The sequence below is a fragment of the Camarhynchus parvulus genome, chromosome 1, assembly GCF_901933205.1.
Source record: "Camarhynchus parvulus chromosome 1, STF_HiC, whole genome shotgun sequence".
Lineage (NCBI taxonomy): Eukaryota > Metazoa > Chordata > Aves > Passeriformes > Thraupidae > Camarhynchus > Camarhynchus parvulus.
In genome coordinates this window covers 27,053,499-27,073,642 of record NC_044571.1, presented here as the reverse complement: position 1 = coordinate 27,073,642, position 20,144 = coordinate 27,053,499, and the positions used below count along the sequence as shown (strand labels likewise).

At 43.2% G+C, this 20,144-nt stretch overlaps 1 protein-coding gene across 1 annotated transcript in view; it reads left to right on the top strand.

The window, feature by feature from the left end:
- The window catches only part of SH3RF3 (SH3 domain containing ring finger 3), a 248,050-nt gene that overhangs the window by 199,603 nt on the left and 28,303 nt on the right, over positions 1–20,144 (top strand). Inside the window, exons 5-8 of the mRNA XM_030957484.1 lie at positions 435–535; positions 4,585–4,755; positions 8,577–8,827; positions 12,920–13,224. Coding sequence (XP_030813344.1) covers positions 435–535; positions 4,585–4,755; positions 8,577–8,827; positions 12,920–13,224 — 828 coding nt within the window. The remainder of the gene's footprint in view (positions 1–434; positions 536–4,584; positions 4,756–8,576; positions 8,828–12,919; positions 13,225–20,144) is intronic.

Genomic DNA, 20,144 nt, shown 5'->3' with positions numbered 1-20,144 from the left:
GTGAATTTTGGAAATTGAATAGTATCTTCTTCTCCAGAGATCCACAACCACTACCAAAAGGGTACCAATTTAAAAACAAGTTTTTGAGGGGAAAAGGTTACTTTTATCAGAGAAGATACTATTGCACATGCACATGCTGAGCTGACTTTACAAAGCAGTTAAGTAGTTTTACATTGTAAAACTTTTAAGATGTGCATACAAATAAAATTTCTCTGACAGGTACATGGAAATTCTGTTAATCCTTTGTGTCAGAAATGTATTTTTGGAATGTGTAAGGCTAGAATAAGCCTTTTTTAAGGCAATATAATGAAGTTAGAAAATCCAGGAATTTATAAAATATGTGGTTTATTCTTCTATGCATACACCCCATAGCAATTTAGGAAATGATGGGCTTCATCTTAAATCCTTTTGTGTTCTTCTTTGTGTATTTTCAGGATTCCTCTTTGATTGGAACAGCCACAGTGGCTGGTCCCAGGACAAGTGCAATAATTGGAGATCAGGGAACACCACCGAAGGTCCAGCTCCCCCTCAATATGTAAGCAGCTCATCTCAGTCACTGTGTACTCTTTGTTTCCAATTGTGTGTGCGTGTGTGTGTGCTGAAACCTGAATGCCCAAATCTCAGCTCAGGCGCATTCTGAGAAGAGAGAGATTGCAATTTCAAACGTGAGGCAGCCTCTGCTGAAATTAAAAGAGAAGGGCAGGGCAAGATTTCCCCCTTTCTGTGTGAGCCCTTTTAGACTTTATTTATTGTAACTGTATGGATCACTGTGAAACAAACTGAGTACTTCTGAGCTAGAGAAAATCCTCTTTCATTTAAAGCTCTTAAAAAGGTGTAGTCCCATGCAATCAAACAGCTGATTTATTCATGATTAGCCAGAAAAAAATGGCCCAGTTGCACTTTTTTGGTGCCATCAACAATGAATGAACAAGGCAATGAATGAAATTCACAGAATTGGCATATAGTCTTGTTGAGTAGTGCGTAGAATAACAGAAGGTTCACAGAAAAAAAAAAGAGTAGACTTCATTATAGCAAGTCTCGTCTAGCCTGGTTTATCTGGTACTTGTCTAATTAACTACTGAATCCTCTCCTCTCAACACATATACCTCATAAAAGCAGGACAACTATACACACACAAACACATATGCATATCCATATTTTTGGGTTTTATGATATGGCTAAAACAAGGTCTGAATTCACAAAATCCTGAAAATAATAGATCTTCTTTAAGAATAATAGGGATGTTTGATCAGAACCAAAAATATTTCTTCTTAGCTACTTGCGATCTTTATACCTGAGAGATGCCACACATCACTGAATGCCCCATAGACAGGTCTCATCATTGCCCTGTGGTCACCCTGCACAGCCTGTGTGGCACATAGTGGGGCATGTGTTTATTTCAAGATTTGCCCTGACAAGAAAGCGATAACTGGCAACATTTGAAGTACCTGGTTGCTGAATCAGGACATTTTCCAGCTCTCTGGCAATGCCCCCGACTCCATGCCTCAGCAAGCCTCCCCTGCTCCCTCCCATGCTTCTCCTGTCATCTCCCTTGTGAAGCAGCCTTGTAATCCGGTCTGTCATTCTGCATTTGCGAGCCAAGTTCCAGTCAAAGAAGATGCATTATTTGAAAGCTGTAGCAGTAGTGGGGAGGTGCAACTCTAGACAAAGCCCTGGGGCTTCTGCATTGTAAGCAGAGTCACAGGCAGCTACCCAAGGCCAAGAACACTTCACACTTCAACCTTTTTTCAGGGAATTTCTAATAAACATTTTGGGTTCTTCTAGGTCCCACTTCGAAGCCTTAGCCTCACTGTTTCACATACCCCGGAATAATCTGATACTACATTTTGCAAGATTTCAGATTGTTGTTTTAACACTTTCTTCAAGGCTGTACAGAGTTAGCTGGTGAAGTTTCACACCTAAAATCTAGAGAACAGTGAAATGTGTCCAAATCCAAAGACTTTGCCTTAAGGCAAAATCATCCTCAGCAAATGGGACCACTAGACCCAATTTCCTGCCAGAGGAAAAACCCAGAAACAAATTCTGGGGAGGGAATCTGCTAGCAATCCGATTGTTTTCAGCCATGGATGAGAGCAGGCATCCCCCCCAGCTCTCCCACAACTGCCTCCCTGCCAGGAGTGGAGTTTATGCCTGCCCACAGGGTGGGCTGCAGACCCAGGCTGGGCCTGCCGCTGGGTTTGGAGAACCCCGTGCCTCTGCAGCTAAAGAGGAGACCCCCAGGGATGGGCATCCTCACTACCCCCCTGCACAGGAGGTGGGATTGTTGGTCCACAAAGAAAGTGCTCATCACTTGTGTTGTGCCAGGGTCACCCTATATGGTCGTCACACACAAGCTTTCATCACTTTAGCCATACAGAGATTGGTCTTTCTGGTGTGACATCTGTGCTGGGCTGTTGTACACCTTCTTTTAGTCTCTGCAAGGATTTCAATACTCTATCCAGAGGATGTTTAGGCTCATTGTGATATTGGATATTCAGACTTACTGGTAGCTGACTTGGGGGAATTTGCTGGGTGAAGCTAGTAGGAGAGAACAAAAAGAAACTAATAGGAGATCTGGAGATAGCTGCAAGGCACAACAGCCTATGATCCACTTAGGGTAATTTTCCTTGCACCTGCTTCTAGAATCTCCACCTGTAAGTTACATTATTACATGTAGCCCCTGGAGGGAAAAGGCTAAGTGAGTCTATCTAAAATGCTCTATCCCTGACCCCCTGCTTTACCCATAGCTTCTGAATCTGAACCCTGTGTAAGCAGCAATTTCAAGAGGGACAGTCAAAGTCACACTTTCTGCTCCCTCGAGTGAGTGCAGTCTGGCACTTTCTGTTATGTCCTTGCAGAGCACAGTGCTGAAGGATTAGCACTGAAGCATGCAACCTTATTTCTTGTCAGGGTGACGCATTTTTATGTCCTTCTGATCATATGCAGCCGCATGTTTTCTGTCAGATGAACAGCTACAGACCTGCTCAAGACCACCCGATTATATAGGCTAAAAAAAGGATGTGCAGGGTGGTTTCTCCCATCTGTTGACTAATGAAATATAGTTTCTGATTAGGTCTTTGTACATGATCCATGTGGTAAACAGAGACAGGCACATCAGCCTAAGATTCCCCAAGGAGCTGTTACCAAATAGTTCATATTCTGCTCATTACTGCTGTTTATTTACTACCTTCAGAAAAAAAAAAAGGAAATATATGGTACAATAAAGAAGTAGAATCAAGAAAAATAACAGGATTTATTCCTCAATTATATTTCCTGGAGAGCAGAAGTAAAAAGTCATGTATCATTTTTATTGGCTGAAAATGTACAATTACAACTGCTATAGTTTTGTTTTTTTCTCTGGTTCACTGCTATAAGGTGGGCAGCAAGCCTCTTCTCACCCACCCCTGAGTCTAAGAGCATTCTGCTGCACTTTGTAGTGTAAATGCACTTTCTCTGTTTTTCCATTTCTCTTAGTCTATGTTCACTGCCTGTAAATCACAAATAAATAAAAAAAACTCAGGAAGGCACAACCTTGATCAAGAATTACCAGAAATCCCTTTTTGTATCTGGAGAAAAGCAGTAATACAAAAAAAATCTGGTATTTACAAAGAAAGTGTTGTTCTGTGTGTGCACTCTTGCTATTCTATCCTGACTTTCCATTATTTCCCAAAGTGCGAGCAATCATTCTTAATTTTCAACAAGAATCTCTCTAAACAGAGAGAGTCTCTGTAGGGATTTTAAGCTGTAGTCATTTCACAACACTAGACATATCCCTGAAGTAGTAACAGAAGAACAAAAGAGAGATAAATAGGAAGACTCTAAACAAAGGGAATAAATAAAAGCTGTAATTAAATAAATTAAAGTTCTACATATTGGATCCTGTATTAAAGATTTATTAGTATACTTGCAAAACATCCAAAACCAAATTCTACCACTTCACTTACTTAAATAAAAATACCCCTGCAGAATGTGACCCTTTCTCACTTTTTGTTTTATCAGCATAGTACAAGAATTACCATACCAGATCAGAACAGTTTGGTGCATTGTTTCTAAACTTGGCCAGCATAAATAGCATTGAGAAAGCTGCAAGAAAAGCTTTTGAAATAGCCTACCTATTTTGAAATAGCCTACCTATTTATTTTCTTCTTAAACTCCAAAACAGAGGTGGATCCCACCCTGAAGCGTATGAATGTATATTTCTTCCAGATGTCAGGATTTGCAAAGCCCTCTTACTCGAGCCCTTGTTACTCTGGCTGTCACTGTAATTGTCATGTTTTTCTGAAACTGTTGCTACATCCTTAACTTCGGTGCTGCTTTGTGGCACTGTTTCGCTTTGGTTATGCTCTGAGTGAGAAGCAAGTCTCATCAACTTCCAAATTACCTTTTACTCTGATTAGTTATTCCCTTATTGTCTTAGAATCCAGTCTCTGCCCTTCCTTGTTTGTGAAGCAGCCTGTAGTGATGTCCCTTTTTAACTACAACTTCTGAACAGTGCTTTCTGCTCTGTGGGGCTGGAGTTGGAGCAGGACAGGTGGTGGTTGATGTCATCTGTGTGCTCTCTCCCTGTGTGACCTCTCCCCACAGCTACCTAGCCCTGTATGCCTACAAGCCTCAGAAGAACGACGAGCTGGAGCTGCGCAAAGGGGAGATGTACCGGGTCATTGAGAAGTGCCAGGACGGCTGGTTCAAGGGCACATCTCTGAGGAGTGGCATGTCCGGGGTCTTCCCAGGCAACTATGTGACACCCGTTTCAAGGTGAGGACCACCGGGCTCTACTGGGGCATTCTGGGTGGCACTGAAAACAATGTAGCTCTGCTTTTAAATCACATTCCCCTTCCAGAAATTCTCTGCACTGTGGACTTCAGTAATGAGACTTGCTGGTTGTAGCATTTGAGTCATCCATGTCCTCAGGAGATTACACTAGTTGTATTAGATGATGGCATTTATAACCTCTGATAGGCCCAGGTTTTACTATTGTAAAGAATCTGTTGGCTAATGATTTTATTGTTATAAAACTACTGGACACGTAACAAAATAAAAATGCTTGTGTCTTGCTTTTCAGTAGCTCATCATGTCAATTTTGTTCTTCTTAAAGCAGAGATCTGGGATAGTTTGGATCTGGTCTAATGTTTGAACAGTTAAAATTCTAAAGTGGTAGGAGAGTTAAGTAAATTGTCTGATTTTACCTACCCCTCCCTCAGCTGCAGCAGATGAGAAAAGGAAAAAAGGCATTTTTGAGGGAGGAATGCCATTTGTCAGAATTCAGTATTGGACAATACCAAGTCAAAGCTGAGAAGCTGAGAAGAAAGTCCATCTCTGTGTCCCAGACTGTTTGCCCTACATGTTCCTTGCTGGCATATGTATGCCTGTATCTCCTTTAGAGCAACTGTGGATTTGCAAACTAAAGTCATTCCTTCTCATGTGCTCTCAGTCTCTCCTCCCACATGCACACTGTCTCCACCATCTCTGACTCCTCTCCAGAAAAGGGCACCTCACAACTCAGACATGGTTGATCTTGAAAAATTGATCCAGCTTTGTTGCATCTAAAGTTTACGTCAAGTCTGCTGCATGTGTTCTGAGTAACACCAAAAGTTAACAGATCAGAAGGCAATAACTAAGCCTGATGAAAGTCCTAATATTGCATTTCAGTAAGGAAACCCCAAGTATTAATTCACTGGTTCTTCACTGCTCATCAACCTAAAGGTATTTACCTTATTTTATAGGGTCCCTTGGCTGGCTTTGCTCCTTGCCTCTTCAGCTCTTAATTAGTGAGGAGGTTTGTGCTGAAGGGTCGGTTATCTGAATCAGCAAGACTTTATTGAATGCAGCATGTCACAGCTAGAACAAGACAGAGAAGTGCTAAAGGGCAAAAGTGTTTTCCACAAAACCTGAAAGCAGCATTATGATTATATTTATGATCCTGTGGGCTAATTAAATTCCTGTATAAATCACCCTCAGTGAGAACAGCAATAAAAATCTGATATCAACAAAATCTCCTATTTCCACTACATTCAACATGCATTGTTCCCCTTTGACAGAAAAGCAGAGGATTAGATTCATACATGTTTTTCTGCCACACCCTACAAAACCCAAGGAAAAGAAGTTGTGAATTTAATAACACTGAACTAGATTTATTTGCTGCCAAAACATGTGTGTGAGTGGAGCATTACAGAAAAAGAACAAAACTCTTTAGATGGGCACACAGGCATGGGGCAGCAGAGAATATTTGCCACATCCAACATCTACCCATCTCTGTTGGAGTCACAGATAGTTTCTGTACTTGTTGGTGTGCATGTTGCCTGAACACAGCTCTCAGTGGACTGTTAGATGTGCTTTTCTGGCAAACTGAATCTAGTGCAGATGGCCAAGCCAGCTCCAGCTGAACCTTCCTGCCACCCTGCCAGCTCTTCACAGCAGATGACAGACAGTCAAGATTTCCATCTGGTGGGATTCCCAGCTTATCCCAACCTGGAGACTTATAAAAAAAATTGAAGAAAATAAAAAAATCAGATTTATTTAGTAAAATGTAATCCAGGCAAACCTTGCACCATGAGATGAGTCAAGTCAATGACACAACAGTGATGTCTTTCCTCTTGCGACTTTAGGAGGAGGGAGGTTTGGGCAGAAGGCATAGCTATTTTTGCCCTTTTGGACCATACCCTCCAGCCTGTGATTTGGTCTTTTTCCATCAGAATTCCACTCTTTTGGTTTTCCACACTTTTCCTAGGGTTATTTCTTCTGTCACCCATGTCCTCTGAACCAGACCAGACTGTTCAACATACTCCTTTCTGCTCTTCTCTCTGTCTTCCCATGCAGTCTTGGGGACCCAGAGTTTCTCCCAGTTCTATACTCCATAGATGACTCTTAACACTTTTTCTGTTATTCTCTCCTCTCTTGCTAAACCCTTGCACTACCTCATTTCCATTTCCTCCATTTTACTTTGTTGTGCCTCATATCCCCTGTGCTGTCCTTTCCTGGAAGAGGACCTTGGCTCAAGAAGTAGCCCAGGAGAAGAAAACAGCACAAAATGATCCATCTGTTTCATGGCATCTACAGCTGAGGAAGGAAATTATTCAGGAACTTGAGTAAGAAACACAGAGAAAGAGCTGCTCAGCAGCAGCTGAGTTTGTCCACTGATGTCTTTCTGTCTTCCTGAGTGTCCTTCTGTCCTAGTCAGAGTTTTTATCTCAGTGGTAACAGGATCAAAACATGCTGTAGTCTGAACTCAATTCATAAGAAAAAAAGCCTTGTCCCTCCCCTCTGAACGGACTTGGCTACTCAGGTGAAATTAGGCATGCAGTTTAAAGTGAGGAGTGAGAGAGGTGTCAACAACTCTTTGGACTTCTTTTTCATTCAGGTCAGCTGCATTCCTGTCCCTGTTGCATCCTCTTAGCAAGTCTAAGCTAGGGCTGGTTACATCAATAAAGTGAGTGTTCAGCCAAGCCAAGCCCAGTCAAGTCTGCAGCTTCTCACGCAGCCACACACAGATTGTGTTATCCATCTTTGTTTCTCCCTGTAGGGCTGTATGCAGGTTTGGTCCAAAGAAAAGATCTCTGAGTCTGTTTTAATTATCACTCCATGTGAAATAGCCTCTGGCACACAAAATGACATCTGGGAGATACCCATTTCCTCTGAATTAAGATTTGTGGTTTTACTAGAAACTATTCAGACAGAAATATAGGGTAATAAAAGACATTATGAGAAAAATTATCTTTTCTATTTTTAGCCTGCACTTCTTCCTGTAGAATAAAGGGGTGAAAATGTCCCCCAGCTTGCTTATAAATGGGTCCTATAAAGATAAGTATATATCAATGTGGGAACCCAGGACATCCCTCTGGCTGTCCAGGACAGCCAAGACCCCTGCCAGGGGGCTCAGAAGCCCTGGCACGGAGCCCAAAACACCTGTGGTTTTGATTATGACCTGTGGAGCAAATTACCAACCTTATATGAAGACCAGCAAGCCACAACAGTTTAAGTAGAATAATAGTGAAGTTATCACAGAGTGGAAAAGTAGATTTTGGGGTTTCTAGAATGGGGGTTCAGGAGGCAAGATGGAGGGATCTGGGTGTGTCCAGCCTTTCTCCTTCTTCTTCTTGGCCTCCATCTTCTGCTATGATGCTGGCGCTTACAGATTGGTCTAGAGTAGAAGCTCACTGTCTGACATAGGTGATAGGTATTGGAAAGTTATTGTAAACATTGTATACATAGTTTTTAGTATAAAGACATAACACCACCCCGGGGGCAGGCAGTGTGCCTGGAACTGTCCTGCTGGACAGACCTTGGCAGGGCAGGAGAAAATTTTTTATAGATAAAATGCAATAAACACCCTTGAGACCGAGAAATGAAGAGCTCCAACTCATTCTTCAAGCGTTCGGGCTGGGAAAAGAGACTTTTAACATTTCTCAGGGTCACGGCGCCCACCACAAGATCCCGAGATATCAATACCTCAGTTTACTTTAACAACTGATAGGGTATTACATTAAACCCCCTAAGTAACTGGAAGTACTTGTCAGCACTGTGTGGGGTATTGGGGTCTCTGCAGCATGCTTACACTGCACTTCTCTGTCTCCATGCAGGGTGCCAGTGGGAGCTGGGCAGCCCAGGAACAGCGGAGCTGTAGGAGCTCCAACAACAAAAGTAGCCCCAGGAGCCATCCACCCCATTGTGGCTGGTCACAGCAATGCCACCATGGCTGTCAGGCCGGTTGTTCCCATCACCGCTCCCCCGACGCACGGGCAGCTGCAGGCGGCCTCTCCGCAGCTCAGCACCTGCCTGCGGTACTCGGCCCAGCCAGCGGGCAGCCAGCCCCGCAGCACCATGCAGATGGGTAAGTGCTCACCCAGCCTCCTGCCTGGCACCATTGCTGGGGTACCCCTCCAGGGCAACCCTCCAGAGTGTGCCCGTCCCCACTGCTTTCCTCCTCGCTGTAGCCCAGGCAGGGTGGAGTTGGGGCATTGGTGATAGAGTATGTTTGCTTTGCTTGTAATATTTATGGGTTTCTATTGATCTCTGGGAACCACGTTGTGTTTATCAGATCATTCTGTTGCTACAGCTGAAATAGATTGTAGTGTTTACAAATATTTATACAATTTATCTGAGTGAAAGCAAAGAACTCTGTATACTAAGGAGATTAACAGTTCTGAGTCCAGTCGGCTTGCTGATAAAAAATACTGCCCTTATTGCAGAGCAAGTCATACATGCCTTGAAATTAAGAAGCATTTCATCGGGCTTCAGGGATGAAAGGTATTTATTAGGCAGAATAGGACCCTGTGTTAGTGGTAAAGCAAAAGATCTGAAAACTGCTGCCACCTTTTTGAAGTGAGAATAAGAGCTTCTTGCACCAGGGGGCCTCTGTTCTTTCTAGGTTCCGTTTCTGATGTACAGCACAATTTTCTAGAGTACAATTTATTCCCCTTTCCCTGATGTTAAACAGCTTCTGATGTTGAATAAAGTAAAAGCAAATCCTGTGGTGGAACTTTATACAGCAAAATTTAAAACATTTTGTTTCTGATATTTTATAGGGATGTGAGCCATTGTATTTACAAAGATCAGTAATGACTGTGACTGTTCAAAACTGAGGTCTTAGATACAAAACAGAGCAAACACAAATGAGAAATACCCTGCAGAGTAAGTCATGAATTCATACCTTTTGAAGCCAGAAGGCACAATGCTGACCATCTAATCTCACTTCCTACACAGTCCAGACCAAAGGGAAGAAAACATAATCAAATACTTGAGAATCTCAGTCTGAAACAGTGGAGACTCCTCTGCTCAACAAACAGTGCAGGGCTTTACAAGGCATCCATGTCACACTGGGGAATAATCCTTTTATCCTCTTTTTCTCTACTTCAGAAAATGCTGAAGAATTTTCCTCTCAAGTCACACCCTTCCAAAAGGTCCCCTGCTCCCACAGCACAAAGGGAAAAATGTCCCCTTTTGGGTGCAGTGCTTAGGAAAGGTTCAGGTGCTCCTGGTGCTTCCTGTGCCCATGTCAACAGGCAGGTGACTCCCCTGAAACCAAGGTGACAGATTGCTCTACCCCACAGGCCGGGCATGCACCACACCCTCTTTCCACACCTCCAGCAGCTTCCCTGATTTAAGATTGCTCCTCTAGGTCACTCTGACATCTCTAAAGTGCCAAAGCATTGGCAGGCAGGGTGATCCAGGGACCACAGAGCTGTTCCAAAACCTCCCAAGCAGAGAGTTTTCCAACCTTTCTAGAAGGTTCACGAGATTGTTGTTTTAATTAAATAAATCTTTGCCAGGATAAATAAAGGAAGTTTTCATGATTATCAGTAATTATCTCCATAATAGCTGTCCTCACCAGCATGCTGTGGACCAGAGCCCGTGCAGGACAGGTCAATGCACTGACTTTTGGAAAAACTTTACAAGAGAGGCAAGCTGGCACAGTATTCAAATCACGTTTCTGTTGGCTTGCTATATACATGAGTAACAAATCAATTTTCTACAAGGCCACTAATGTAGGAATACACCCAAAACGAAATATGAGTGGTGTAGAACAAAAATAGCCTTCAGTGAGCATTGCTAATTAATAGCATGTTTGATGCAGCACAGTCCAGATCCAGAGATCCCAGAGCAAAGGCATACATTGTAACAGTAAGCAGATGAAACTACAGAATAAAGTGTGAGAACTCTGCTCAGAGTTGATTTTTCACAGGCCATTTCTTTTACTGTTTCTCATGTTTTATGTTTCCTTTGTGTCTGGAAACACTAGGTCCTACATGAAAGAGGTGATGTACCTAATATGATTATCTAATCAGTGTTCTGTATCCAGGTACACGCAGAGAAATTCCATTAGTATGCTTTCTCTCTAAATTTAGGAAAGTCATTGCTCCCTACAAACAGTAGTTCAAAATGTAGATCCAACAAGTTTAACCATCCTAAAAAAATCAGATTTCTCCTAGCAAAATTGCTTATCACTCAGGTTCCAAATGGGGAAATCAGGAGGGAATAATTTCCAGATAACTAGTGAGTACCTTGCCTGGCTTTCTGGAAGTGAACTGCACTTTTAGAGCATGTTTTTGGTAGTCCTGGGAGGGGATGATAATAACTAATAGTAAGAAGAGTCTTGAATGCATCTGTAATAACAACTTTTAGGGCCTTCCTCATTGTACATGGTAAAATGATATCAAGTTACAGACCAGCTAAAGATAGTGTAGCTGATTTGCTATAAATATTAGTAAGAATAAGATGTTATAGAGGAGCTTCTCTAAGGGAGAATCATAAAAACTTTGACTGGCCCATCATGTTTAGTATCACATCAGATAATAGGGCAGAAGGCTGGGAGATGAAATTCCCTCCTGGCAGGAGTGCTCAGCTGGTGTAGTGAGCACAATTAATGGCACTCTATCAATCTAATCCCTGCAATGGGTGCCAGTGATAACCATAGGAATAGAAACTAGTGGTTTGAGTTGTTCTAGCATTGTTGTTTAGTTAGAGATTGAATGAACTCCAGCTGCATAAAAGTTTGTCCTTCAGATGAATTTGTCAGAAAATGACAGATCAAAGTCAGTCAGAAATTTTCCAGTAAAATGCAACTTGGTCAAAGAAAAGCTGATTTGCTGGACTCAAAGTTTTTTGTCAGGAATGGATGTAGTTAAACTGGACCAACCATGAAGCTATACTGGCTCATGTAAAGGGAACTGATGGCTTTCCAGAGCTGTTCTCCACATAAGAGAACAGTGTGATGATCACATTCTATGTTTTCACATCCCAGGTAAATAACCTGACCAAAATAGAGTCTGTTATGGGGTGAGTGAGCATGTTGTGCTCAGAAAAATGTTCAGAAGTTCAAATTTTGCACTGAGACAGAACTAAACAAGATTATGAAACCTTGAAATCATTTATTAAATGGGCACTTTCCAGCCAGTCCTATTATTGAATCATTTATGTGAGAGAATGTCTGAGTATGGACTCGGCTTTTAGGCTGCACATACTTGAAGTGGAGCTGTATTTAGGTAACACCTAAGCAATCAACCAAGCTGGAAGTCATAGACAACATCATTGTGGAAACAGACCCAGAGCTTTGTCACATTTTTTGCATCCTGAAGCATGTAACACACTGTGGAATCCCTGGGGAGCTGACCTCATCAGTGTGTCACAGTCACCCTTAAATGGGCGAGCTCTAATTCCCGGTTCCCACTGCTTGCAGGCAGGATTTGCTTAGCAGGAGCAGCCAGACTAAAACGGCACTGCATAGTCCCTTAGGGACTTTGCTGGCAGAGAGGAGGCTGAGCTCAGAAATCCCCTGGTGAATTCCTGCTTAATTTATCCTGTGCAGCACAGTGATGCAGTTGATCATTTTGTTAGGGCTGAAACAAGGCACCTTCTTTTGTAATTGCTGTCTGCAGGGTCAGCGTGGATCAGCTGGGCTAACCCCTTAGGTCCCGTGCTGCATTGCTCCAGAACCGATCACCTTAACAGGAGGGCCTGGGGGGGGGGTGGGTGCAGAAAACAGCTCAGCTGGAACGAATTAATGTATTTTTAAAAGGCAGCAGGTTAGGAATTTATTTCCAGGCACGGGCAGGGATTGTGAATGTCACTCCCCAGTGGCATCACTGGGGGAAACAAGCCAATTTTGGTGACTTCGGGCAAGGCTTTGCAGCCAGGAGGGGAATTAGCCAAAAACCCTTGCAGGGTGATATATCCTGGGCAAAGGCTCAGAGTTTATATCCCCATCGGGCCCTTGGCACCTTCACAGACAGAATCACACAACATTCTGAGTTGGAAGGGACCCACAAGGATCATCGATGCCAGCCCTTCAAGTGAATAATCCCCTGAGGGGACCGAACCCACGGTGTCGTTGACACCGTGCTCTGCCCAAGCGAGCCATGGCCGCTGAAGGGCCCATCGAGGCAGTGTGAGGGCGATGTAACCGTGCTCTGTGCTCCTCCCGCAGCGCACCCGGCAGTGCCGGCCCCGGAGCGACCCACGGCCACGGTGTCGCCTCTGCGGACGCCCAGCTCGCCCTCCCGCCTGCCCGCCGCGGCCATTCGGCCTCACCCCGCCGTGTCCCCGCAGCACGGCCACCAGCCGCCCGCCCCGGCAGTGCGGCCCCTCATCCCGCTCACCTCCGCCGCCGCTGCCATCACCCCGCCCAACGTCAGCGCCGCGCACCTCAACGGGGACGTGGGCAGCGGAACCCTGGGCGGCCCTGCCGCGCCCGGGCCTGCCGGCAAAGCCGAGGAGAGGAAGAACGAGAAGGTAAGGGCCGCCGGGCCTCTGTGTGCCTCTGTGTGCCTCATGCTGCTGCCGCGGCGCCGTCACACAGGGCTGTTGAGGCGGCGCCCTGCGAAAGCTGGGTTCCATCGCCAGACAGCTTGGGCATCCTCATCTCACATTATTTGTGCACTTCATCTTTCCCCCCACCACTATACTCAACACTGCTCTCGTGTTACCTGCTCTCGGATGGGAAACAAGGCTGGGTGGGCTGAATTTGTGTGTTTCTGCCCATGATCAGCGCCAAAATCTTCAAATTTGCAGTGGTGCATTGCGATGATGTAGCGGGCTCTTGGCCATCAGAGCCATATGGCCAAGTCAGAATCCGTCTGCCTCCCAACATCAAAGAGGCCGATGGTGGCACCAGCCACACAGCAGGTGCCTCAGGCACAGCAAAACATTGGCTCCTGAGTGATAGGAACTGTTTCACTCTTCCAGAAACATCTCAATTTCTTCAAGAAACTCTCATTGCAGTGGCACAGCCAAAGGAGAAGAAGGCAATGGGGTACTGCTGGATGGGATGTAGGTACAATGTACTGTAGGGTCAATCTCTTGGGAGCCCGCAGTGGGACTGATAGCTAGGTACGTGTTCCCTGGCTAAGGAAAGCCAGCTTTAAGGAGGAGAGCTGCTTTAAGCACCCAGCCTTTTAAGTTCTTGGCAAATATTTTGCTTTTCCCAAATGTTTACATTGTGTCAGCAGTTTCCATACATCAATACTGAACATTATCTCTGTACTGGCTAGCAGAGCAAGATCCTGGTTTGTATCTGAGTAGGAGGAAGAGATGTGGGGGCCTGCTTTTCCTTTGAACCTGAAAAAAATCCTTTCCGTATGTTCCCTGAGCTTTTTCCATGGTGACAGACACATATGGAGTAAATAGTTTCTTTGTGCATAGTAGTACTGAGGTGGCAGGTCTCATGTGTCCTCTGGGCCACAGATAACCCCTAGCTGCACAAAATGAGGTATACGAGTTTTAAAATGCTTTCCTTGATCCTGTCTTGAATTTTCTCTGAATGCATTTTGGTGAAAGAAGAAGGGTGTAGAAATTCTGCCCTGGATGTGACATTTAGGTATGTGCTTACAAAGAACAGCTCTCAGGTATGAATCAAGGTCTGCATGCAGTGGAAGCAGAACAACACCTGCTATTTCTGCAAGTCCAAGGAAGGGAACAGCATTTGGCAGGAGATGGTAGAGCTACACATTGCCTCAGAGCATTGTGTACTGGCTTATTTATTACTTCCTAAAATGCATGAAGTGATAGGTCCATATATTTTAATTCATGTGATACTACACACAGAAAGTCTGTAGACAAAATTATATTGAGCACAGTCCTGAGATACTGGTTAACCGTTCCCAAGCTATTACAGCCTAAAGTTACTGAATTGGGATGCAGAGAAGTAAAGTTAAGAGGTTTTTGATCTCCATGCATGAAGGGAAGAAGGAAATAATATACAACATCATTGCAATGGGACTTGCCAAAGACCAGTTCACTATCTGGGAAGTATCAGAGAGAAGTAACCATAAAAATTGTCATTTCTGATTCAATTGGGCAATACATAACTGCCTCAGCTGAACAACATTTTCCTGAATCTTGTCCATCTTATAGTTCACTTTCATTTTAGAAAAATCTCAATTAGCAATGTTTCCTTTCTTTTTAGAAATAGTGACTGATGTTCGGCCAGATAAGTTTTCTTACTGTTTGCTAAGCGCAAATATTTCTTTGAAGAAATTGAGAGCTTGGGTAATGCCAGAAGGAAAGCCATATAACTATTCAGAAAGGCATCTCTGAGTCAGAACTAGAAACATATCTGTAACAGGGCTTGATATTTTCAGAGTGAAGGCTGTTTGGGCAGGTTTTTTGGTAAATGGGAAAGTGTCATAACACTCCGAGGGAATATCAGTGGAGAAAGGCAGTGTCTGTTATCAGTACACATAATAGGAAAAAATCAGAAAATATCAAGGAGGAAAAACAGGAGAGACGTAGCTAGCAAGCTGCCAGATAAGCAAAGATCAGAAGCAATTTTTTTTTAGTTCAGTTTCATTATATTAATCAGTCAGGTATTTTGAGATGAAAGGAGCAGAGGGGAAGTTAGTAAGAGGAGAGGTAATAAGATCTTCAGCTCTACTGAACACAGGATGGAAGAAATGCACAGGTAATTATCTCATGAGAAACTGAGATTAGCAATTCATGTGTGATGTAAATTGTAATGTGTCATAAAATTAGCGTTGCTGTTAGAATCAACAATTTTTGGTGTCCCATGAAGTTGTTAACTTTAATCCTGGCTTAGTCTTTCCAGTGTCTTTTGTAGGATACCATTGAGGAAAAAGGCTGAATGATCAGAGAATAAATGGTTTAGGAGACATTTTGTTGTTATTAACCATGGTTTTCTTTCATGCAGGAATTGTCAGTGTGAGTTCACTATGGTACAGAGGGCACATAGTTCAAAAGAAGTAGTTTGGATTCAGGGATTGACATGATGAGTATCCATTGTTTTTCATGGTTTTTTTGAGGCCTGTGGAGATAAATCGCATTTTTTGCATTTATCACTCTACTATGGTGAGATATATTGGTCCTTGGGGAATTTTCTTCAGATTATAACTTTAGTAATGTTGATTGTCTGCTTGAAAGCTGGGTTGGGGGATAGTGGGGGAAAGTGTTTTAAGATATGATCTTCTAAAAATTTATGTTTTATGATTTCCCATGTTGATTCCACTCAGGGATACTAAATGTGACGCCAAGGGGCAGCTTCTGCAGTGAGTCCACGTATGCTGTTTGTGTTGCTTGTTCCAAGATGGAATCGACTTCACCTTGGGAATAGCCTTGCTGAGTGTACGGTGCAGTCATCACTGTTAATGCTTTCCTCTGTGCAAATGTTTATATGCCAATATCACAGGTTCCTGTTGGTGTGCAGCGGTCATATACAGACAAATCCCACGATTTCTCTAAAATCAAGGGACCCCAATTCCAATTTTTACTCATTTCCTTGTGGTTTAAAGGCAACAGGCAGAAATAATCCTAAGGATTGTGGTTTTCAGATCAGCATGAATTATTTTCTTGCTCATTTTCTATTAATATAACAAATAAATCCTTAGGTCTACTTTTTGACATCTCTAGTTCTCTGCTTCAGCTTATTTCTTGAAGATCTTGATCCAAATTTCCAAAGCAGCAGGTGAACCTTCGTACTTACATTCATTTAGGTACCCTAATAGTAGTGTCTTACTGTCATATTCCTGCTGACTTAAGCAGGAGGTAAAATTCTGCCTCCATGCCAGTCTTCACTTGTTGGTATGCATCTAATCCTGGAGTGTCCCATCTGCAACTGGACTTGGGCTCCACATCTCAGCTCTTTGACCAGCCTCCTTTCTCCTTAGGGAACAGTTTTGAGCATGGTCTCCTTTACCAGTTGCTGATAGTAGCTGATGAAAAACTGTGCCATAGACAGTGCTGAAGTCCACTGTGCAACAGTACTTGGAAAGTACTCTGGCAGCCAAGCAGGCTGAGAAGTAGAGCACTTGAAAATCAAAGAAGTTTCAGTGCTGTACGGGCACAGTAGGAAGCAGCAGGGAAGGCGGCTCCCGCAGGGCAGCACAGACACTGCAGGAATGACAAGTGGCCTGAGTAAAGGTGAGGGAGCACGGCAGAAGTCAGAGGTAACAGTGGTCAGGGCAGCAAAGGAGAGAGAAGAGCATTGGCAGCTGCTGGGAGATAGAGCAGGGAGCAGCAGAGAAGGGGTGCCAGGTGAAGGGTGCTGCGCAAAGCCCAGAGGAAGGGGTGCTGAAACAAGGAAGTTGAAATACAGGGTGAAATGTGTCTAGAGAAGGCAGTGTAAGAGAGGAAAGTGTGAAGGAGATTCTTTCTTCTTTTGCTCAAATACTTCCCACTTGAAGCATTTTTTTTTTCTTTTTCCAAAAAGTAGGTTCCTTTCCCCAGAAGTAAAATGCTAATTTTTCCCCAGGGTCACTCTATGCCAGGTTAGGGATGGGAGCATCCCTAAGATATCACAGGGTCGGGAGAGAGGCAAAACAAAGAGCAAATGAACAACATCCATTTCCTTTAGGGGTGTGGAGTGATAGGAGGGTTCCTTTGAGTTCTTTGTCATTTGTTACTAATATCTGCATGTGTAGCCGTCTGGAAGTCAAAAAATTCAGTGTCACTTCCCAAATCTTCTGAACATCTGAAAGAAAGAGATGGAGATCTCAGCTGCGGAATTGGAGCAAAACTGTATGGTTTGGGGGCTTTTTAAAATAGGGATCCTGCTTTTTTGGGCAGGGATACTACCCAGTTCAACTGGTAGATTACAGCTAAGAGCTTGTAATTATGGTATGACTACTGCTTTGACCTTGCTCAATTTTTGCTATAATAGTTTCTGCTGTACATAATCTGGGTTGATGCTTAATACTACTGATAAAACCACTTGTTTGAATGAATTAATGCATTTCTCATTAAATGAGCTCCTCATTATGTTAATCAAATCAAGCAAATCATGCTGGGTGGTTTGACCACTGTAATTAAACTTTCTTTAAAATCCAGTCATTTGGCTTTTGATGAGGATTTTGATTAAACTCTTCCAAAATGTCTGGCCCAAGAGCTGACAGAGAGGAAAATAAGAGCTTGTGCTATCAAGCAAGTCATTAATTCGTCACTGTGTTACAGCAATTCCTTACTGTTTTACCTAGCCAGAGTATATGGAAATATTTGAAAATTGGCAATGTAAAATTAAACATTTCTTACAAGTATGCTGAGAGAACAAGTCTGTTTGCAGCTTTAAATTTAGGAACTATATCTCTGGAATATATAGTGGATCTAGATTAACAAGTCATAACAAATGGGAAAATACACTAGGCTGCTGTTTCCTGATGTTAAGATAAGAAGAGATACATCTTCAGAAAATTACTTTGAACACACACCAACAGTTTTGCATGTGAAGACTAAATCAGTAAACATCTGTCTGTTTTCACCAGTGTCACTCACTTTCTCAAGTATTGGTCCTGCTCAAAATAAATTCCTCAAATGATACAGTATGTTTGGCATGATGCTGGTGTGAGAACTGCATTGCAAAACAGAACAAGCCAAGGCCTATTTTCTGGCCCTGCAAATGTCCCTGCATGACTTGTATCCATGCTTCTAAGCTTTTTTTTTTCTCCCCAAAATACGATGGCCACATCCAGACTGCTCATCAAGAACAGTCCTGGTAAGTGGTGTGGCACAAACCATGCTCCTGTGTTGTCCTGGGAGAATGTTAGTTCATAGAATCATAAAATATCCTGAGTTGGAAGGAACCCACAAGGATCATCAAGTTCAACTCCTTGCACAGGAGTTGAACACAGGCCCTGCACAGGACAACCCCAAGATGCACACCACATACTCGGGAGCATTGTCCAAATGCTTCTTGAACTCTGTCGCGCTGGTTCTGTGACCACTTCCCAGGGGAGTCTGTTGCAGTGCCCAGCCACTCTCTGGGTGAAGAAACTTTTCCTGATATCCAAGAGCTCCCCTTACACAACTTCAGCCTATTGCCTCGGGTGCTGTCACTGGGCACCAGAGAGAAGAGATCAGTACCTGCCCCTGCACTGCTCCTCATGAGGAAGTTGTAAATTGCTGTGAGGTCTCCTCTCATTCTCCAGGATGAAATAAGTTACCTCGGAAGCTCCTCACATGACTTCGCCTCAAGGCTCTTTACCATCTTCATGGTATGCTCTCTAATAGCTTTATATGTTTCTCTAATAGCTTTCTATGTTTCTTACATTGTGGGCCCAAACCTGCACACAGGACTTCAGGTGAGGCTGTACCAGTGCAGAGTAGAGCAGGAAGCAGATATAAGCCAAGCCCACAAAGGTTAATGGATGCAGACATAGCTTTGTTGCTAAATCCTGACCTTGTCTTTATGCCAGAATAGACATGACCAGAGAGACTTCCCTCTCCACCACTCCCCCTTCCTGTCAGTGCCTTTCTCATCCTTCTCCTAAATTGCATCCCAGTGCCCAGTCCTACCTGGCAGCATCCCTCAGGGCAGGCCTCCTGCATGCACTTAGTTGCCCACTCTGGCCTTATGAAGCATCAGAGACTAGATCAAAGGGCCTTTAGAAATTTGTCTTCATAAACTCTTGAGATGCTCTTTGACCTTAGTTCACATTAGCTGTCCAATTAAGCTATCAGATGGTCAACCTGAAACTGCCTGAAGAACCAGATTCTACGCAGTTTCACACTTTCAGTTTTTACTTACTCTTAGTCTCTGCATTGCAACTTCTTCTCATATTAACTTGTGCCTGACTGAAAGGGATTTGTTATCACTTCATATCCCCAAAGACATTATAATTCCTTATCCAGAAAATGAAAGATCAGTCTCAAAAGTGAAGTGTTGAGCACTTGCAAGGACTTTGTAGATATAAAATTATGTGACAAAAATAGCGGTCACCTGTGACAAGTAGAGGAAGCTAAGGACAGAGTTGATGCAAGCAGGTTTTCCAGATACCAAGTCTATAAGGCTGACCCCAAGTTTCTGGAAGAGGAATTCAGTCTTCTTAGCAGATACGAAATTATTTAACATTTTTCAATTTGGGAAAAATATTTCCCATATGTTCAACTAAGAAAGCCCACTAAGTTGTACAGGTGTGAAATGGAATGATAACAACTGAGTGATGAAATGAAAACAGTGCAAGACATAGCAATAAAAAAAATGCACAAGATTAGAAGAGCCTGACTTGAATTCTTAGAATAAGTGTAGGATGCATTAAGAGGGAGCAACATTGGAATACTAATCTACAGGTTTGCATCAAAAAGAATAAATTCTGTGACACTAATTTTCCTGAGTACTCTGTAAGACATCTGAGTTGATCCAAGAGCCACCAACACCAGCACTTCACAGATCATTTTCAGAATCAGCTAATGAATTTTCAGTGTAACAT